Consider the following 23125-nt stretch of genomic DNA (forward strand, 5'->3'; position numbering starts at 1 on the left):
CGCCGCCACTTGGGCTGTCTTGCCTGTCTCGTACATGGTCCTCACATTCCAAATCCCAATAGAAATGATCTTTGTCATAAGCAGGTGGATCCGCTCTGTGGCTTCCCCGCATCTCTGGCTTTCACCTCATGAGCCATGGCTCTCTGTGAAGGAGATTTCTCTCTCCCCAAGGCCGGGATGTCTTTTGGTTAACATTTCTGTAGCTAGGCTTTTTTACATAGTGGGGTACCTAGCCCCATGCGCAACCCTTCAACTTTCTCAGTTGGGCTTGGGACCGGCCATGGTAGAGAAGAGTCATGGTCAACCAGAACTCGTATAACTAATTGCCAGTTTCTCAATTGTGAGGGGACATCACCTGGTTTCTGCAAGCCTTGCTAAAATAAGCTGGGGGTATGCCAGTGATCCTAGGAAGTGCTAGCCTGCCCCAGGAGAGATTGGAGAGAGCCTTGTGCCACAGGTGTATGCCTTCTCATGGACAAGAACCCAGCTGCTGGGCTCAGTCTGAAGTGCAACCTGTGGGGTGTAGAGGAAATGTGGGAAAATGAAGAGCAGACATCTGAAGTGTTCAGAGTCCCCAGGGTTTCCTGCCTGACTGCCAGGTCAAGTCTGGCTGAAGAGTGGTCATGTCTGACTTGCGGTGTCAACCACAAAGTAAAGACTGCCCAATTGTGAGACTGCTGCAGATGAAGACGCTGAAGTCCTGTGCTGAATCTACCTTCTTTGCACTTTAGCGATCACATCTGTGCCCCGGACGATGAAGAAAGATCATTCCACTACGACTGCTGAAGCTGACAAGTGGAAGTGTCTTCATGGTGCTACTGCCATGGAAAAAGGAGGCAAGGGTGTCCAAACAAGCCCTAGTGAGTGCAACAGCTCTCATCATGTCCCATCCACCAGCACACCCGTGCTTGGTAATTCTGAGAGTGCAGGGCATGGATATTTCAATACGCTTGAAGGACTTTCATTATGAACGTTTGGCTAACATAGTTTAGTAGAACACTTTACTCTCCATTGCTCTCCCAGCACAAGTTCTGAATAGTCATTTACTATGGACTTACCTACAGGTCACAGAACACTAGAAATCTCCCTTACTGCTACATAGTAAACTTGCACCTTAGCTTTAATTGTGATTACTTCTCTGTTGTCATTCTTTAGAGAACACAAGTGGGGCTGCTCTTAGTGAAGAGATCTACAGTTGCTTAAAGATGCGTGATTGGTGGTGGCATCTTACAAAATGTGAAGGACTGGCCTCACACACCACCTGGTGCCATGTTTCATCATAGGCCGCCCTCGCCCTCTAAAAACTCGGTTTTATAGAGGGCGGGCATCAGTGCTTGATTTGTAAAATATGAAGTGCAGGTGCTAAAATGTTTGTCGGAGGCCACACCCATTTTTTCTGGCTCCACCCACTCCCTCCACTGGCCCCACCCACTTACTCTATTAGCTCCACCCACATCTTCAAGTGGCACTGCTAAAAGTCAAATATAATAAATGATCTGAATTTCAGAATGGGAGCCTTACATGAGTGCGTGAGAAGTGCTGAAGACAACATGGGGGCTGTGCGTCTTTAAACCTTGCTATCAATCCTACCTCCGAACAGCCAGTGCAGTGATCCTTGGCAAGTCACTTCACCTCTCTCTGCTTCTTGTAACCAAAAGCTGAAGTGCAGAGACACAAATATTTGACCCCAGGTGTGCCGGTTGCATTTAATTGTAAATTAGATATTGACAAAGCATTTGCGAATCGCTTGAAATTTTAAACCTCTGTGACAGACTCAACACAATTGGTAAGTAATAGGAGACAGCTGCTCTGCCATGTTGGGGGCTGGGGAATGTATAGGGAGTGAGGGTAAGGGTCCTCCGACATCCAGAAGTGTGCATTCAACAACCCCTTTGTGCTGTGTGTAATCTCTGCTCAGGGCTCACACTGGGGAAAGTTGATCAAATCAACAGGTGAATCTGTAATATTCGCAGGTATTCCGGAAGCAGGCGTGGAGAGCTGCTCAGGTCAGGCGACATGCTTCTTTAACCCGATTTGCATTATTTTATTATTGAATGTAGTGTGTGGTTTCGCTGAGGCCATCATCGGACAGCACTGATAGTGTATTCTGTTCTTTGTGTCAAGCAGCGCGCGGGTGTTATCCTCATCACACAGGGGCCTATGGGATTATGACCCTCATCTGCCAGCCTGCTTCAGGCCAATGGTATCCTTGTCCTTGGCATTCTGTCATTGGTGGACTCTCCCCTTGCCCCCTTGAAGTTCTCGTGCTCCTGTCTCACCTTTTGCCTCCAGCTGCCACTTGTCAACCCTGCACTTCCCTCACAACACTGCTGCCTGCACACTAATTCTGACCGCACCTCAGTAACTCTGGGGTCTCAGAAGGGCCATGAGAGATTCTAGCACTGTCGCCAGCATCATGTAAGTTGGGGATCTGATCCCTGGCTGCTCAGCCAATCAGAATGCAGCTCACAACAAACGAGTAATTTTCTAGTTGCTGGCACGAGTGTGAGTGCAGCCCATACTGCTGAAGATACCAGACTGGCCTAGGAGTGTCCTGAATTGTCTGCACTCATGTCAGATGGATTTTTAGCAGTACTAGAGGCACGCACTGTACAAATAAGCTGTGCCGAGGGTGGAAGAGAGCAGTCCATAGATCTGGTGGACAGCACAGTAATGTAGTAAACCGTGTGAAGGCCTGCGGTTGTAAAAGGGCTGAGTCTAGGACGCAAGCCCATGAAGGAACAGGACAAGGTCATTTTTCTGGTTCACCTTCGCCTTCAAGCTATAAATTATATTTGAAAGTACTATTGAAGGCGTCAATGCGTCATGTAACTGAGCTGGAGTTTTTGAGACTCTATCAGCCCCTCATTTCCCTGCCAGTCCCTATTCCTCCTCTTTTGAGCCCATACTGTTTTATTATAACTATATTGAAGGCCCTAGCCAGTGGGACAGAGGATTGTGCGGCGGTGACGTCAGCAATCACCTTAATCATCGGCTGCAAGATTTGTAGCTATTACCAAAAATGGTTTTAGACCCTGCTGATTGAAACTGGTGCACGCCGGCTGCAGGCCCGTTTCTGGGCGCTACCTGTTTCCCGTGCCTCTTGAATCTCAGGTGACAGGTCACACGCCCCCTGCCGCAGCTGCAGGCATTTGACAAAGCTCTAGCATTTTGGAAACATTACTGGTCCGTTGCACAACTCATAAAAGCCCCATATCTTGAATGCTAACGTTGAATCACTATTCTTTTCTGTAGAGCTGTTTTCAAATAAAGGGGCGCCACATAGTGTGTCATTGAGTTAATTCTGATACTTAAATTAGCCTTCCACTGCCTCATAATTGTAAAGCCCTGTCTAAATTGCGCTAGTCACAGCCACAAACTGAGTTCATTATTAGAGGTACATTCTCCGGATTTACATCCCAACTGTGGGCATTTTATAGCAAGAAATGTTGAGAGAGCTCGCCGGGTTCAGAGAGCTCGCCGGGTTCGCGCCTGTAGCCTGCAGGTTAGTCAGGCCGCTGCCACAGGCGCGTTAACCACCGGAGCTGGCCTCTCCCGGAAGCAGAGATGTTGTTGGGAGGTGAAAAAAAAAGAATCTTGGTCCCCAAAAGTAAGTGCTCGCCTCTAAGTGCCAACCGCTATCCACTGTAGGCTACCTTTGAACATATTTACAACAAGGGGTGGTGAGGAACAGAGTCTCTGAATTAAGCAGAAAGCTCTCACCCAGTCAAGAGATCAGGGCTAGATCCAACACCGTTTTTTAGCTCACTGCACCATCCCAGTTTCACAACCTGCCTGTATGCAAATTGGTCTGTTCCTGTCCCAGTGCATGATGGGAACAGGGCAAACCAAACTATAAAAGCCAATTCTTACACTGGGAAGGAAACAAGCTCCCGGGGACCGGTTTCTGGCATTACAGCCGTCTTCGGCCCGGTTTGCTTGAATCCTGATGGTGCAATGAGCAAGGGTCTCACATCTGAGAATACCCTTCCACGCTTAGGGTGGACAAAAATATTTACAACAAGGGGTGGTGAGGGACAGAGTCTCTGAATTAAGCAGAAAGCTCTCACCCAGTCAAGAGATCAGGGCTAGATCCAACACCGTTTTTTAGCTCACTGCACCATCCCAGTTTCAGAACCTGGCTGTATGCAAATTAGTCTGTTCCTGTCCCAGTGCATGATGGGAACAGGGCAAACCAAACTACAAAAGCCAATTCTTACACTGGGAAGGAAACAAGCTCCCGGGGACCGGTTTCTGGCATTACAGCCGTCTTCGGCCCGGTTTGCTTGAATCCTGATGGTGCAATGAGCAAGGGTCTCACATCTGAGAATACCCTTCCACGCTTAGGGTGGACAAAAATATTTACAACAAGGGGTGGTGAGGGACAGAGTCTCTGAATTAAGCAGAAAGCTCTCACCCAGTCAAGAGATCAGGGCTAGATCCAACACCGTTTTTTAGCTCACTGCACCATCCCAGTTTCAGAACCTGGCTGTATGCAAATTAGTCTGTTCCTGTCCCAGTGCATGATGGGAACAGGGCAAACCAAACTACAAAAGCCAATTCTTACACTGGGAAGGAAACAAGCTCCCGGGGACCGGTTTCTGGCATTACAGCCGTCTTCGGCCCGGTTTGCTTGAATCCTGATGGTGCAATGAGCAAGGGTCTCACATCTGAGAATACCCACCCCCTTTTCTGAATCGTTTTTGGCCACTACAGGTGTGGCAGGGTATACTCAGACATGAGTCCCTTTCTCACTGCACCATCAGGATTCAAGCAAGCCGGGCCGAAGACGGCTGAAATGCCAGAAACCGGTCCCCGGTAGCTTGTCTCCTTTCTGGTGAAGAATTGGCTTGGTAGTTTAGTCTGCCCTGTTCCCATGATGCACTGGGCCAGGGACAGACTGATTTGCATATAGCCAGGTTCTGAGCTGGGATGGTGCAGTGAGATAAATAACGGTGATGGATCAAGCCCTGATCTTTGGACTGGGTAAGAGTGGTCTGCTTAATTCAGACACTCTGTTCATCACCACCCCCTTTTCTGAATCGTTACCTTTGAACATACGCAACTATGTATCCCTAAACTGAATTGTAGAAATGTGCCTGCCCGAGACAGGATTGTGCATTAAGGTGATGTAACTTCGCAATCTTCCACAACGATCACAGTGGCACAACAACACACACTGGAGCATAATTCCTTTGCAGGAGAGTGTCGCACATCACATTAATATTTAATTTATGCACTGTATATGGGGCCTCTGGGAGGAGAATATATGCGGCAATGTGAAGGGTGGCCTGTGGGGCCCGCCTGGTCAAGAAATCAACACTGACAGACTGAGACCCGGTATCAGATGCTAAATGGTAGACACACTCAAGACCAGTGCCAGTGCATACATCCATGGGTGACATCGGTACAAACAAACCAGTACAACGCCTAAATAGGCCTCTCCTCCAAGAAAAATGGCACAGATACAAATATCGATATCCATATCAGGAAATTTCTCAGACGGTCAGTCTCTTTGAGAGGCGGGCAGGGCTGTGACCTAAGTCAGTCACTCACTCCCGTCTCTCACGGTCTCACCTGACATGTGACTGACGCCATTTGCCAAATAAAGACAGGCATCTGCGCCAGACTGGTGCGCTTTTATAAATCCAGATTGGCATTGCTATACTAGGGTGCACAGCCACGAAGCCTGTGTGAAGCAGAGACACGACACACGAACAGTACTGCACACGAAGCCCTACAAGAGAAGAGAGCCGCCCTCACATGAAAACGAGCCTGAGGCCTAGCCACCACTAACTATTGTGGGAATTTAGGCTCGACGCCCGAGCCCAGCCCAGCTAAACCTAAATGACTGTGGCAATGTGGCATCCGCCAGCGGCCCAGCGCCCTCCCTTGCCTCATGTCTCATATCATATCATTCATCAATCATCATCATCACACACAAGCGCGGCAGCACCGCCTTCTCCGGTGGCGTTAACACCTCAGTGCCACCACGATCTGTGATAATGGCCAGCGGCCCGCCCCGCCCGAGTATTTGATCATTCATTCATGTGTAATAGACTAGTGTACTGTGTAATTAAAAAATGATCGTTTTCTTCTCGGGAAGGTCAGGTGGTGTCTGGACGGACACCATCCCGCCCGGCGCCCGGTGATGGCATTCGGCATAAATTGCCATACAGTTTTGCGAAATTACACAATTGATTCAATTATGTAGCTTAACGTGGTGCTTACCGTTATTGGTGGTAGTAGGCCGGTCGGCAGGGACACGCACACTGACTGGATGCTGCTGCTCAGTCGGTTCTGCTTGCTGCTGCTGCCTGCTTGCAGTTTCAGCAGGACTCAGGAGGAGGACAGCCAGTGTGGACAGGAGAGGACAGCCCAGCTCTGCCCTTCGGCTTCGTGGTCGTCATGGGCCGTTGCGTGGTGGGGGCGCCTGCTGTTGATGTGACTGTGCGCAGGTTATGCTGGGGCGTGGCAACTGGTGGCAACTGGCGGCAACTGGCAGCCTGCCTGAGCCATACTGAAACCAATCAGCGGCTGCGCGCGCTACCGCGCGCACACAGGACAGCCCCTGACTACCCCCATCAGAACCTTCGGCTCACCCACCCACCCACTCAAACCGAAACTGTCAACAAGTTCAAACTCTCACTCTCTGCATCGGCGTCCGGTCCCACGTGAAACGAAACTAGTTGGCTGGCACAATATATATATTTATATATACACTCAATTTTATATTCTATCTTGGCCTGGGCGGGCCGGGGCCGGGGTCTGGCTACCTATTATCTCACATGATGACGGTGATGATTGAGATAGATAGAAATCAGAAATGTGAGTCTCCGGCAGACAGGCAGGCACTCACTCGCAAATTAAATTGGAACTTGGCTTGCGGGCGGGATAAAAAACACTACACATGATGACTGCTGATGAGTCACACTTCGACATGATGAGAACGAACACAGTACACGATGCAGCCGCCGGCCGGGCATGTGGCTGCAGCTGCTGCTGCACAGTCTGTAGCAGTAAAAAGATTTATTTTTTACGGACAAAAAGAAATCATCAAAGGAGAAGCGTAGCCCCAGCCCTGACATTTAAGTGCTGGTGCTACGCACCGGAAAGCACCAGCACAAATTAAGCACTGGCGGGCATACACCTGACGACAGGGATGCACTTCTAAACTAAACTAAGTGGGGGTCCGTGGGTAGTACAAGTGATCTATAAACCATTTCAGTTGTCATAAAGACTAATTGTAATAAACTGGGCAACTGTATGGTGATAAAAGAAGTGTGCAGTGACTAGGGAAATGATTATCTCTTCACTGTGGTGTTTGTGGTCAACATGTGTCTGCCCAATGTCCCAAGTGGGTATGTGGCATTCATCAGGACCTTTTTTCTAATGGGCTCCGTCTTTATAATTAAATAAAGATCAACCACTATGTGGGGTGTGAATTATCGCTCTCCCCACTGTTATGGGACTCCAAGTCTAGCCCAAGAACTCTAACCTACTTTCTTCATGGGAGGCGTGGGAGAAGGCCACTCTATTGACATTTGTCTCTGGGTACGCCTTCCGCTGCGTAACCTAGCTGTGTCTGCTCCGCCTCCCCGTCGTCCTGTGCCTCTAGTTCCCATCCCCGATTACATACCAGGGCTAGTGTGTTCTATGTTCTATATATTCTTTAGAGAACCCCATAGACCCTGTAGTGCATCCCTGTATACTTGTTTATTCTGTATGTACCTCATTAAATCCGCTTGTGATTAAACTACTTAACACTTTTCTTAAAATACAATCACTGATCTCAACATTACATTATTGCACATATTGTGCTATTGTTTTAGTTCTGAATCTTTACCTGCCACACAATTTCCCTGAGACACTCTGGAACGCTTGACCTCTCTGCATTGATTGGCGAAAGGATGTATTTTTTATTTTATTTTGAAGGTTTTATATAGCGTTAGCTCCACCCAAGGGTATCAGCGGGATTTACATAACAGGGGTAATACACAGGAAAGCAGCAAAACAAGTTCCATATTTGGTTAGATACAAGTTAGAGGAACCATTTAGAGTACATAGTGTGAGGAGTACAAATCATATACGCAGAACGTCAATTACAAGAAACAACAAGCAATGGTTTTGCCTTTGTTAAAGTTAGAGCTATTGGCATAGCTCTTGACATTATTTTTATTCATGTTTTTTTTAACATAAATAAATGGCATTGTCATATACAATGCCACTAGCTTTATCTCTCGCAAATGACACACACAAACACACACAGAGCCCCCACACACACACACACCGAGCCCCCCACACACACAGCCCCCCACACACACAGCCACAAAGAACCCCCCCCCCCCCCACACACACACAGCCACACAAAGCCCCCCACACACCCACACAGCACAAGCAGGCAACAGGGGCACAGGGAGGCACAAGCAGGCAACAGGGGCACACGGAAGCACAAGCAGGCAACAGGGGCACACGGAGGCACAAGCAGGCAACAGGGGCACACGGAGGCACAAGCAGGCAACAGGGGCACACGGAGGCACAAGCAGGCAACAGGGGCACACGGAGGTACAAGCAGGCAACAGGGGCACGAAAACTGAGGCACAAGCAGGCGACAGGGGCACGAAAACTGAGGCACAAGCAGGCGACAGGGGCACGAAAACTGAGGCACAAGCAGGCGACAGGGGCACGAAAACTGAGGCACAAGCAGGCGACAGGGGCACGAAAACTGAGGCACAAGCAGGCAACAGGGGCACACGGAGGCACAAGCAGGCAACAGGGGCACACGGAGGTACAAGCAGGCAACAGGGGCACACGGAGGTACAAGCAGGCAACAGGGGCACACGGAGGCACAAGCAGGCAACAGGGGCACACGGAGACTAACTCAAGGTGCTAAACATTGACCAGTTACTCAGTGACCTGAGTGGACGTTAAGGCAATCCGGAATGTATTTTTATGCGAGTAGGCATTACTGTCACCTAGACCGGCACCTTTAGATAGCATAGCCCCTGCAAAATACACGGCATAGTAGAACGCTATTTATTTAATCAACAACCGGCTGCGCTATTATACACTTAATTCAGGCTGATTCGGTTTCTAAAAACACCTAATGACTTGTAGCATTACTACTGGTTGAATTCGAAGGAGAAAAAAGCTGCTTTTAAATCATGGTTACAAACATGGAACAAGCCAATAATCCTTCAGAGTGGGGATGTGAATGGACAAAAAGAAAACTATGGTAGCACCTGGATGGGAAACAAGGCACCTTGATCTCCTGAGAAAGAATTGTGGTGTCATACTGATGCACACATCTCCTACTCAATGAGACTTCCACATTTGGACTGCTCAATTTTTCACCTAAATCTCCCCATATCTGCCGACTGGTCTCAAATGTGTTTTTGCACACAAAAGACATTGCAGCATATTGTGCAAAAGGCGATTTTCCACCCTAATGTGCTTTTGCCAAAATACGAAATCTTGATTTCCACCCTCATGCCGATTTTGCACTTCAAGAAGAGATGCTACCAAATGAAACCCTGTGATATTACTAATGCATGCTCGGAGATATCCCGCTGATGCATGCTGCAGCTGTCCCTCACTTAATCAGCTTCTCCGGATCAATACCCTGCCTGCTGTTCATATGATTTTATGGCCACCAGCGAATCTCAAAGTATAAAGTTTTACTTCATTAAACAAACAGTACCCCATACCTAATCCCCTCCTAACCTTAAATATCAAACACGGAGTCATGGCGGCCACAGGGAAAATATTAGTCAGTGACTAACCAGCCTCAAAATAGGAGAACACCGCAAACCACCCTCCGCACAGGACATACAACTTTCTGGACTGATACAATAGTCTTATCATTCTGAAACGTTTGTCCACTGAAGCATTTTGGTTGTCAAGGTGATCATTGTTTAACCAAACTTAGAAACACGAGTTACACAGCACCCTGTGTGAAAACAAGAGCATGACCCGATCTTCGGATATCAACTTGTGTACTTGTTCAGCCCTGAAGGACATAATCTTTTACTGTGGCTAGGGATGCCAACTGCACCACCACTGACCCACCTTCTTCCACCCCCCCAATCACCCACACAGCGGCCCTCAGGAAACCAGTCCTTAATAATGGCACCATAATTCAAGCTAGTCTGGACCATAACCTGGGTAACACTTAAAAAGAAATGCCATTGAGGGCCAACCCCAGCAGACCGCACCACCTCAAGAGAAGCCTCACTCTGCCAAACAACTTCTTTATTTAGTCCAGCTACACCAAAACGGAATATAATATGTTGCCCCAGGACAGCCACCCACAGGAGGTATAATTTGCATTATGAGAACACCCTTCGTGCGCTCCATTGCAACTTGTCCTGACCACAGCATACAATACTCTGCTAGCCAAAATTAACTGCCTAACATCCAACTGCACCTGCCTCACCCGCAGGAGATGCTACCAAGTCTGCAAACCACACTTTCCATCCATCAACAAGCACTCTTCCCATGAAACCCCGCCCCCCTACTCCTGAAGCAACGAGCACATAGACTCTAGTGCTCCAGAGTATCCACCATTAGCTCACACCACTAGCACTCTGGCCAGCATGGGAACTGATCAAAGCCAGGTTTTGGAGGGCAAATTGAATTTGCAGTTGAGGGCTCAAATTTCAGCTCAAGAAATCAGCGTTGATGTGCAAAAGTCGATGGGTTGACATTCGCAGATTCCTCCAAGGTTGCCTGGCAGATTATTCTTTCAACCTGCCTGAGCAGGCAGAGAGGGTAGGATGAATAGGTAGGATAATGTGCCAATGATTACTTTGCCATGCCATAGTATATGCTCAATAGCTGTGGTGAAGGCAACTGGAGGGTAGATCTAAAGCATTTTAATTGTGTGAATTTAAGTGGTTTGTGCAGCTTCACCCTGATGGGGTGGACCTCGCCACTTGTGGTTGTACTGACAATTAGAACATTGGAATGTTGGGAGCTCCATTGAAAACAATGGAGTGCTCCGGGCTTATAATAGCTGGTATAAGCCTGGAGCTCCAACATGTCACAGCTCTGGGATACACCACGTATGATACGTTGAGAGTGAGGTGCACAACCAGTTTGGGGAATGACATTACAGAAACAATCAAGTCATTCATAATGGCCGATGGGCCGAGGGTAGAAGACATTGTTCAAAGATAAGAGGGTGGGGGTTAAAGAGCAGTGGGCAGGAACGCACAAAGTATGAACAGAGCATGTGCCTACCAGAGGCTATAGAAAGGACACGGATGTTTTGTGCCATCAGTAATGTGCAGCCTGAAACAGAACTTATATATTTTCAGTATACTATAGTTAAACATTGTGGGGTTCAGTTTGCACTCCTAAGTAGTGAGCACAATTTGCTGGAATTCAGGGGGTATTTATATTCTTCTGAAAACGGTCTGAGCAGTCTTGAAGAGAAAAGTTAGTTTCTGCTATTAGTAGCAACTGAGAAGACGGTTGATTTAGGTTGTGAGATCCTCAAGCAGGTTGGATGAGATGGTAAAGTAGGTGGAGAGATTTCAAGTTCATGTGCAAAAGTGTGAACTTTAAGAGGGCTGGAACTGTTCCTAAGTGGAAAGACAAGCCAGCTCTGATATGGGATGGGTCCATGTCTTCTGGAAAGTAGTCAGGGTCCAAGGCAGTGTAGATAGACAAGACGTATGTAATCAAGGAGCGTAGCTTGGCCAGTTAAGTGTGTGGAACGCGATCTCCAGATTTTACAACAATCACGCTGACAAATCAGGTTAACAAATTGAGAAGCAGTGCTTAGGGGGCGTTTAAGGAGCAGTGGAAAAAGTGTGACGAGTGGGAATTGTTAGACGTATTTAAACATATTTTGTAAATCTACAAACATTTTCAGACCTGCAACGGGGGTAAATCCGACAGACACCTCACCATACACGATTGAACAGATTTAGAGCATAGAATACATTTATTGGAGTGTGGGGGAGTGGGGATGTGACCCCCCTCGTCCTCGAAGCCACGCGCCTGATATATTCCAAAATGTTTTGTGAAGCCTATTCACTTGCATGTCTCACACTGCTAAACTTCTGGCCTCACCCTTACTCGAGAGACAATAGGTGGATAGTCAGCGTCCAGGTTAGCCTTTATGATTCAAGTGCCACACAAGAGCCTTGTTGTACACACTCATTTTGGCGCCGTGTCGCCCAGCTCTGATGGATAGGAGCATGCGCTATCTTCACTTTCTATTGAAATGGCTCGTGCCACTGTGCAATGGTGTCCGATTTTTCAGTGAATCGGAGTCGGCCAGAAGCGCCGTAGCAGAACAGCTCGCAACCAGAACACGCCCAACAGCGCGGGGTGTCCATAGCAGCGCGTCCTAGTTATCAATAGTGCAGCAGGTGGTTTAATAGCTCTTCATAGAGCAGTTTCATTAGGAAGAACGTTGGTTGTAGAAATTACGTTTTATTTGTTTACTTAATGCATCTTCTGTGATCCTATGTTGACGAGAGCTGCAATTTCTGTGCCATTCCTTGGATGAAAAATTGTAGTCCTATTTTTCCAAAATGTCCCGGTTTTTCGTTCTAAAGATCTGGTCACACTAAACAGATCAAGTATTTAATGGGCAAGGCAAGGACCTGGTCAGGATGGGCTTCGTCACTTGGAGAACCCCTGAAAGGAAGGCCAAACTGAAACCCACTGGGCACCTAGAAACTAACTCGTTCGCTTTACATTTCATATACTTATGATACAGATAATGATTTCTCACAGATGAGTACAGTGAGTGAATATATGTCAAAAGGCTGACTACTCCGCCCCCCACCCCCGAAATCTGAGGCAAAGAACGTACCGTCATTTTCGCTTTACCGAACTCTCAATTGTCCCCAGTTAATGTTAAGTTACTTTGGGTGTCTTCATTTTTTCAGTTGTATATGGCGCGCATGTCGCTAAGGAATATTAGCTTCACATGAGCTAAAGATTCTATCACAAACAGTCCGTGTTCATCGAAGACAGGGGAGAAGTTACTTAATTAGCCCAGAATTAAAGGAAAGCGAGCAGGCGTTGGTACTCGAGCTCCCCTGTACCAAAGTCGGCAGCTGGGGTACTAATTAAGCCACACCATATCTTCTCGTGTATTTAAAGTGTGTGTCATAACAGACTAACCACATTTAAAGAAGGATAAAAAAACCTGGATAATAATACTAACGCGTAGAACCCTAACAAAATATGCGTCCCTCCCACTTAGGCTGCTACGCCGGGTGCCAGCGACATCTAGCGGCCAGAAGATTAGGCTATTGGAGGGAGGCAAATATAAGCACTTAACTTTCTGTGCTTTGAATTTAAACGCCGTCATTTCACTCAAGGGAGAAATTAGCTTTCCTAGTGTTGGCCGGGGATGGGTTCTGAAAGCGCAGAGCTATAGTCACTTTTGGCCTCCTGCAGGCTGCACTCTTCTCGGACAGATGCATTTTGTTGTGGGGGTAAGAAGACCTAAAGAACCCCGGGGGGTCTCGTTTATAGGTATGTAGATGTCCATCCCCTCCGGGTCCCATAACCCCATTTATTGCAGCAGGGGGTGCGTGGGGATCAGGGAATGTGGCCCCTTGTTACTGGGAGGGGGAGGTCAGAGATTAGGAACTGGGATTTCCACTTACAAGTCGTTAGCACGTGTTGTAAGTACTTAACTGCCCCAACACTAAACTATGATGCAGTCCTAGGTAACCGGAATCACTTAATACCCTCCTCCAGAGGAAAACAAATGAAACCATAGAAGTAATAAAAAAGTTACGACTCACAAACACCTTTACTACTTTCACCCAAGTAGTGTATACACATGAGGAAGACTATAGAGACTCTGCTCTTGTGCTCAAGGGCAACATCGTTATATATTATAAGCTAGCAGGTGCAGCCCATCTAGTGCGAGGCCTGTAAAAGCCACCAATGGGAAATTAGAAGACAAGAAACCGCGCTCATGCATCGGAGAAGAGCGCTGAAGATCACCATTGAAGGGAGGGAGGGGGGGGGGGGGTCCTTATACAACACATCGTGTGTTTATGGCGAGCTGGACACCAAGCTACAGTTATTGCTAAAAAGTAATGCCAAGTTCTCCCCCCCAACAAAAAAAACAAGCATTGTAATATAGAAAAGGAACCCGTTAGTAACGGAGATAGACAAAACACGGAAAATACAGCAAGAAGTAAGAAAGAAAAAACACGCACACTATTGAAAAGTGGAGTAGGGTGAATACACGCTCTACCGCATACCGTGTCAAGCGCGCGAACAGAGGTAGAAAGGAGCACTAACTATACCATAGGCCCCTCAATCTACAGATCCGCCAGTTAAATAAACACGGGTCAATATAATGCAGTACCAACATGCCAATTAGAAATACATCAAACAACAAGCGGGAGGGGGAGCAAGAGAGGTGCCGGCAATGCCGGACCAGAATCGGGGCGTTCCCGGCGTCGCGTGACGTCGGCAAAAGCCAAAGAATGTCGGGAACGCCCCCGTGTCTGGTCCGGCATTGACGGACAGGCCCCTCGTCCAATGGCTAGGCTCCATTTATGGAGCCAGCCAATGAATGACGAGGGCCGACCCAAACCCACACACACAACTCAAGAGGTTTTTTGGCACATGCGCAAAGCGCATGGCCAGTCAAAACCTAAAAATGTCATAATATATAGCTATTTTACAGTGTGCAAGGAGGACTCAAAAAAGCAGCAAAGCGATGCAGGAAACAAATATACAGAAAGTAGAGCATTCCCCAATATTTAGTGAGGAAGTGTATTTTAAGGTTTCTTTTAAAGTTGGCATATGAGGGGTTGCAGCGAAGGTCTTTGGGGAGGTTGTTCCAGATGGTTGGGGCCTTGCCAGAGAAGGAGCGGGATTGAGAGGAGCTTTTTTTGAGGAGAGGGGGTATGAGGAGGAGAGAGTTGGTGCTTCTTAGAGTTCGGGTGCAGCCAGCTTTTTTCAGTTTAGTTGATAGGTAGGTTGGAGTCTTCCGATAGAGGGCTTTGTGTGTGATGCAGGCAATTTTGTAGGAGGATCTACCTTCAATGGGGAGCCATTTGAGTGCCTTGAGGGCGGGTGAGATGTGGTCGAAACGCTTACAGTTTGTGGTGAGTCTGGCTGCGAGGTTGAGGATGGATTTGATGGGGGCAAGATGGATTTTGGGGGTACCAGAGAGAAGGGCATTTCCGTAGTCGATTTTGGAAAGGACCAGTGATTGGGTAATAACTTTGAGGTCTTCAGCCGGAATAAAGGGTTTGATTTTTTTGAGATGCCGGAGTGTGAAAAGTGCACTTTTTGCCGTGTTTTTAATGTGGGAGTTGAGTAAGATTATTGTTGATGGTGATGCCAAGAGATTTGACAGATTCTGCGAGGAGAGAGGGCAGTTAAGGGCATTGAGATCCGCGATCCATGATCGAATGGGGAGAGGGTTGTTCTTGGGCGAGAAGAGGATAATCTCAGTTTTGTTAGGGTTGAGTTTAAGATAGTTGCTGTGGAACCAGGTTTGGATCTTGGTTAGTGCTGAGTTGAGCCATCATAGGAAGGAGCCAGGACACCAGTGGCATATTACCCTGAGAGCCAAGTGTAAAAAGGATGCACACTGCCCATTTTGCAGAGCCATAGTAGGGTGGAGCCAGGCCATCAGTGGCATGCACTCAGTCACTGCTGTTCAGGCCCTTGCCAACCTTGTGGCTCCTCAAACAAGGCATGACACCTTCAAACAACAAACCAAGCAGAAGGTAGAGGAGACACAGGCAGTGAGCGAAATAAGCAAGAGAGATGAATGTGTCATTTTAATAAATAAAATGTTCATACAGTTTCAGTCTTATACCATATACCGCCTGCTTGGGTGCCCAAGGAACCCCAAAGGTTTAAGCCTTGTTGGCCTCATCAGAGAGGTGCAGTTTGTGTCGTATAGCACAGTGAGCTAGGAACCCACCTCTGGGTAAACGAGTTTCACTTAGCACCATTGTCATCAAACGCAGCATTGTTTGTTTAAAAGCTTGACACCAGATCTTCCCCACGGTTCTATCAGTTGTGCAGAATACCAGTCATTGGATGCTCCTGATGACACCAGTACCTATTGGTACTCTTCAAAGTCCTGATGTTATTTTGGGGTATGTAGACCATCCTTGCACCTCTTAAAGTAGGCTCACATTATACCTACAAGATACTTTTACACACATGCAATGCATTTAATATCATTTAACCCCTTCGCTGCTGATGACGAGCTCAGCTCGTCATCAGCCACGGGTGGCGTGTGCAGATGACGAGCTGAGCTCGTCATGTAACGCGGTAAAATGAAAAAAGCCGCACAGCGCAAAAATCGCCGCAGCAGCGATGCGGTTAATATACAATAGCGCTTCTCTCTTGTGCGAAGGCAGTCATTGAACTGCACCAATATTGAACTTCACAGATACATCTCACATTCAGACTTAAAACTAACCGCGCATGTAGCGTGATTGATGTCATAGACTGTGGTAGAAAGAGGGCGCGAGGCTATGCTTTCTTAACTTCTAAATATAAGCTGGATTCACTCTGGCTTATTAGGGTAGGCCCAACTGGGTGCAGGGTAAAGGGCAGGCCAGCCTGCTAACATCTGTGTCCATTTTCATGGCATTATGGGTTGCATTCCCTGACTGCCATTTCACCTTGTCCTGCCCGTTCTTAAAGCAGAGCAGTTCTCCTCCATTCACGCTCCCACAGGTTTTCAGTCATTTCTCAAATATTTTTCTCAGTGCTAATAACAACTTACACAGTGCTTAATTTGCATCGTTTTTTTCGGATAGCACCGAATTTTTGGGAAACTGGGATTTATTTCTCACCATCAGATTGTGAAACACAGCAAGAGTGACAAAAGTGGGACAGGGAGAGAAAAGGAGGAGGAAAAGATAGTGTTACAAAGACGCCTGGAACAGGGAGGTGATGTTCAAGTCACTCTTTATTACGGCCTCCACTAAGTAACCTCTCACAAGTCACGTTGCAGGGCCAGTGACTATCAACTTTGCCAGTCAGGCTGCCTTATCAACATTCTAAGGCAGCCTTTGGCTCAACTGTAGGAACATTCCAAAGGGGTGGGAAAGGGAGGGGGTGGAAGGGAGAGAAGGAGAGACCATATAAGGGAAGTGGTGTATAATAAAGCAGGCTGATAAAAGTAAGGGAATTATAACACATCTTCCCCCATAAAACAATGTAAGAGAGAGGTACAATGGTATTGCATAATAAAGTCTTCATGCCATTTGGGTGAAACAGTAGGTCTCCTGGTACTGCTCCTGGGAGGCGTGACAGGGACTCCAGGGCCCCCGGTGACAGTGCGTTTTCATGAACGGTGTCCTCTATGTTCGGGCATTTAGCCACCCGGTCCATGCTCCAGTTTTGCCCATTCTCAAGGACCACAGTGTTGTTTTTGATGTCCACTATTCTTCTGGGTTCAAAGAACTTAGATTCATGATCGCCCGTGAATGTGGGTTTTTCACAGCCACCCAATCGCCTACCGACCATTCTCAATGCTTTGTTCCATGCTTTTGATCTTATCGACCTTTGTAGTTGGCTTGATGGGAAGCTATTTTGTTAGGGAAGAACTTTGTACTGGATTTTCTTCTCCTGGGCGATGAGAATGGGGATATGCCAGTTACCAGGTTGGGGGTGGTGTGATATGCCCAGAGCACATCTTGAATAGAGCATTTGACAGGTAGGTTGTTGATGCAAGGCTGCTGTATGTTCTCTTTTACCATTCTGTTTACTCTTTCACCTAAGATGTTGGCTCGAGGACAGTACAGAGCAGTTTTCTGGTGGGTTATGGCTAAGCTGATCAGGAAGTTAGACATGGCTGACGAGGTAAATTGGACAACATTGTCTGTGACCAGGCTGGCCGGAATGCCTTCGGTGACGAAGGTATCTCGTAGGAAGTTGATCAGGGATTCAGTAGTTATTTGGTGTACCATTTTAGTGACTACCCAGGGAGAGTGAAAGTTCATCAGGACATACGCAAATCTCTTGGTGACACCTCTCTTATTTATTGGGCCTATGATATCCAGAGCTTATTTTTCCCATGGTTTGTCCGGAATGGAAACAGGGGAAAGAGGTGCCATATGGGTGCGTTTAGTTTTGTCACTATTGGCGCATATGGTGCAGTTCTTGACTGTGGTCTCGACCATAGAGTCCATTATGGGGAACCAATAATGCTCTTTGAGTCTATTTTTCGTAAGGCTTCTCCCTATGTGACCCTCATGAACCAAGTCTAATATTTTGTCTTTCAAACCTTCTGGAGGGATGATTTTGTTGTTTCTCTATATGTAATCATTGTTCAAGTTGATCTCGTGTCTTATTTCCCAGAATTTGTCTAAGTCTTGGCCTAGGCTTTTACATGAAACTGGCCATCCTTGAAGGGTGTACTCTTTAAGACAGTAAAGTGTGGCATATTGGGTCATGCTCTCGATCCATTCATCTTGTATTATTGTGGAGGAGTGGGCCTGTAAGATGGGAAATTCAGATGTTTCAAAGTTTTCAGATAGTTCTAATAGTGCCCTCGAAAGCAAGTCAGCTGCGGTGTTGAGATCGCCTGCAACACATTCCAGTTTAAAAATGAAGCTTTCTAGGCCTAGTACCCATCTAGCTACTCTGGGTGTACTGTTAGCTGATACTTTAGAACTGAACATGTAGATGAGGGGCTTGTTATCGGTGCGAACAGTGAACTTTATCCCCCACAGGTAGAACTTGAAATGTTTAATCGCCCAAAAGCAGTCTAGGGCTTCCCTCTCTACGACAAAATAGTTTCTTTCTGAGCTGTTGAGGGCGCGGGAAGCTAAAGCAACAATGCATTCTCTTTCACCGATAACTTGAGAGAGGGTTGCTCCTGGGCCTTTGTTGCTGGCGTTGGTGGTTTCCACCCCGATTTGGCATTTTTCTTCTTTAAGGGTAAGACCCCCCTCTTTGAATCTCTTGAAGACAGTCCTGAGAGAGGAAACATGTTCATCAGGTGTGCTCCGTAGATCAAGACATTGTCTTGGAAGCACATGGTTTTGGGGACCCCTTCAAGTATGTGCTGCATTATCTTTTAAAATACTGCTGCTGCCGAAGCGAGTCCAAACAGCATTCTGAGGAACATGTATCCCCCCTCGTCGCCAGTGTTACAAAGACGCCTGAAACAGGTAGGTGAAGTTCAAGTCACTCTTTATTACGGCCTCCACTAAGGAACCTCTAACACGTCGCGCTGCAGGGACCATTGACTACCAACTCTGCCAGTCAGGCTGCCTTGTCAACATTCTAAGGCAGCCTCTGGCTCAACTGTAGGAACATTCCAAAGGGGTGGAAAAGGGAGGGGGTGGAAGGGAGAGAGGGAAAGACCACAGAAGGGAAATGGCGTATAATAAAGCAGGCCAAGAAGGGAATTATAACAGAGAGGAAAACAGTGACAAAAGTAATAGGCAGGGATATAAAAAAGCCACAAGAGCGAGGTGAAGACACGAGAAGTGAAGAGTTGTGGAAGGAAGAGGCATGAGGTAGAATAAAAGCTGTAATTTCTATGTGATGGCTAATGAGGAAGGGAGAGGCACGGGGTAAGAGAATGTACTGATACATTTGTGATGGGAAGAAGAGAGGACACCAGTTGGAGGGTAGAATGAGAGTTGTCAGTGATGAGAAAAATGAGAGCGAAATGGGACCAAAAACTGATGTGTATGTGGGTGTCGTTAGGTGTCAGGGTGTGTGTGGGTGTCAGTAGGTATCAGAGTGTGTGTGTGATAGAGAAAAAAGAAGAGGTAACAGTGTGTTGTCATTGACATGGGAATGGAGGGTACTGGATATAAGTAAGACCTTCGATAGTTCGCATGTTCATGACATCGGTATCTTTCTATTCACGGATTCCACTTTACGGTACCCATTTGTCACCCTGCAGCTGGATGAGACCCAGGAGGAGATGCAGGTGTTTGCTAGTCTGCTGCACACTCATCTGGCTGGACGTGCCATACAGATCGCCCATTTCAGGTAGGGCAGAGAAAGAAATCTTCTAAACAGTAGTTCTTAACCTCTGTTCCACGGACCCCTCAGGGCAGCAACTATTTAGAAAAATGAAATAAAATTGGCACATTAATAAAGTATTTGCTCCAAAAAAATCTAAATTGAAAATTGTAAAATGCTCTGTAAATGTGAACTAATTTGAAGCTGGAGGCAAAACAATTAAGGGCTTGATTCACAAAGCGCTTCTGCACTCGTGGCGAAGGCCCTGCAGTCATGGGCATGGCCGAGATTGGTGTAGCTGGCACCGGGTGTTTTCCTGGTAGGCCGGAAGTGTGGGGACTGAATTTAGACCGGTAGGGGCCGTTTTTGTTACTGCAGGCCTGTACAATAAAATCACAGCAGTAATGTTTTCCACCAGCACCTCCTGCCAGGGGAAGGGGGGGCGTCCGACGTAACGGCCAGGGCTGGTTTGCTTTCCCGGTTCAGCCCTGGTCATGGGTGAGTGACCGCACTCAGGCTGAAATCTCCGCGTGGAGAATTCTCATTGCGGAGATTCTGTCCTGAGTGTGGAGACCTCCCCCCATGAGTGTGGAGGACTTTTGTGAATAAGGCCCTGAATTGGTGTCCTTAGCTTGATTTGAAAGAGCATCACAAATCATTTTGAAAAGCTCCAACCTTCCTAATGAAACTTCGATTTTTGTATATTTTTGGGTTGTGAATTAAAGAAAATATTTCATAATTTGTATATTTGTATGATGCATATTTATTTCTGGTGTTTTGTGTATTTGATTTTTAAGTTCAACTCATAGAAATTACTTAGGCAGGGGTTCACGGCTTCATTAACAATTCAATGGGGATCCATAGAAGTTGAAAGGCTAGGAACTACTGTTCTAAAATGTATCCCATCTAGGTTTTCACTCCTCCGATGGATGATCTGCCCCAGCATGGGTTCACTCCAGAGAATGGAGGTCCCCACGCATGGCCTCCATGTCCTTTTTTTGTTGAAATCTGCAAATTATTAGGAGGACGGAGCCTTATAAGGCACATGCAGTAACTCCATATTAAGTGCTGCATCAGCAGAATCACATAATTCAGGTGTCCTTGCCTTTTTTGCCTTGAGTAATAGTCTAGGACGATGATCCCCACAGCCAAAAATGTACCAGCTGTGACTTCCAGGCCTTGCTTTAGTGCTGGAGATGCCTGGCGCGACAATCTCTATCTGACCCACCCCCCCACCCTGACCTCCTTCTTGGATTCCCTCGGTAACACCTGGCAAAGGTGCCCCTCATCTTTCCATTGCCCCTCTCTCATACTTTTAATTTGTTTTAAAGTGCTGGTAAAGGCTGGCTTTACTATTCCACTCAGCTAGCCACATAAAATACATCTCTGTTCTTAGCAGTAGGCATATTAACCGACTGTGCTACTTTATGACGAGGTAAATCTACCACTAAACAAAACTCCGATCACTTGCTAGCATGAACAAAAATCACAAGAATTACCTTGACATTTTTGGTTCTGCCTGACAGCTGGACACACAAGAAACTCAGCAGCAGGTACTTGTTATTACTAAACTCAGTGCTCCCCCTGAGGGCAGTGCCCCCCTCCAGTTCAGCACCCAGTGCGGATGCACAAGTCGCAACGCCCTAAATCCGGCCCTTGTGACTGCGGCCTGTAGGTTGTATAGTAGTGGCATGGAGGCTGATTGCCAATCCTTGTGATCTTATATCAATGAAAAGTGGGCATGAGTGACAGCATAACCTTCTAGCAATTAGGTGCAGCTGCTGGCACCTCTGTTCTGAGAGTCGGGTTCCAAGGAGGGTTAAGGGTGTGCAGGATGAGGTCAGGAAGGAGTTATAACACAAGAACGTTTAACGCTTTAGGGGTGGTTTATAGTGAACCTGACTTCATTCAGCCCTTCATTAATTTCAGAAGGGATTCTAGACTGGTGCTGGTTTTGCAATTGCACCTGGTCAAATTGTTGAGAGACATTGCTGGTCCAGCTGTCTCTTACATCATCTTAGCCGTGTAGGCCTCCTCTTTTGCAAGGTTCTTTACAAGAGTGCATTCTTCTTATGCTCATTAAGTACTTCGAAATCAGTTTCCAATATTAATTATGTTACATTGACTTCACCCCACAGGAACGGAGTTCAGATGTCGTCCCTTGGTCAGGAGATGCACTATGATTTCAACCTCCAGCGCACAAAACCTTTGAGCAGTACCATCCCCATAAAAGTGGTAAGATCTGAACGAGATGTTTAGATTCCAAGGGGCATATTTATCAGAGCTTTGTGTCATGTTTGCATCAACCAATGTGGTACATGCTTGACGCAAACCTCTAAGTCATATTTATGAATCCATGCAAAGCCACTTTGCATGACTTTGAATGACTTAAACAAATCTGGAATAAGGCAACGCAGTGCAAATCACTGCATTGCCTTACTCTGCACAAGAGAGGTATTCCATCAGCATTGCGGTGGGTGTTCCTATGAACCTCAAACATAAGGAGGTGATGGACGGAGTGCTGAAACTTTTCAGACACTCATCCCAAGTCACAGATCTGGGTTGAATCCATCATCATTCTTTAACTCACTTCGCCACCTCAGTTCAGACCCAGCTATATGCAAATCAGTCTTGACCCTATGCCTCATGGCAACAGTCCAGCCCGAACTGCCCAGCCAGGTCTTCCCTAAACCAGAAACAAACACCTTGGGGCCGGTTTCTGGGTAACACCCTTGATCAGCCAGGCTAGCTTAAATCCAGTGGCAAAATATAGCTGGGACTGAACTGAGGTGGCAAAGTGAGCTAACGAATGATGATGGATTCAACCCAGAACAGTGACTGGGGGTGTGTCTGAAAAGTTTCAGCGCTCCGTCCATCATGTCCTTCCATCATGTCCTTGTGTTTGCTTTGTTCGCCCTAAGTTGGTAGGGTATGCCCAGACGTGGGCCTCTTGTTCACTTTGCCACTGGATCCAAGACAGCCTGGCTGATGAAGGGTGTTATCCAGAATCTATTCACAGGATGCTTGTTTCTGGTTCAGGGAAGACCTGGCTTGGCAGTTCGGGCTGGACTGTTCCCATGAGGCACAGGGTCAAGACTGATTTCCATATAGCTGGGTCTGAACTGAGGTGGCGAAGTGAGCTGAAGAATGATGATGGATTCAACCCAGATCTGTGACT

The 23125-nt window shown here is 47.0% G+C and overlaps 1 protein-coding gene across 1 annotated transcript in view; it reads left to right on the plus strand.

The window, feature by feature from the left end:
* LOC147703663 (putative DBH-like monooxygenase protein 2) overlaps positions 1-23125 on the plus strand; it is a 301023-nt gene that overhangs the window by 178550 nt on the left and 99348 nt on the right. Inside the window, exons 8-9 of the mRNA XM_086932002.1 lie at positions 19886-19974; positions 22086-22182. Of these exons, the coding sequence (XP_086788128.1) occupies positions 19886-19974; positions 22086-22182 (186 nt within the window). The remainder of the gene's footprint in view (positions 1-19885; positions 19975-22085; positions 22183-23125) is intronic.

This window comes from Lissotriton vulgaris, chromosome 7, assembly GCF_964263255.1.
Source record: "Lissotriton vulgaris chromosome 7, aLisVul1.2, whole genome shotgun sequence".
NCBI classification, from domain to species: Eukaryota; Metazoa; Chordata; class Amphibia; order Caudata; family Salamandridae; genus Lissotriton; species Lissotriton vulgaris.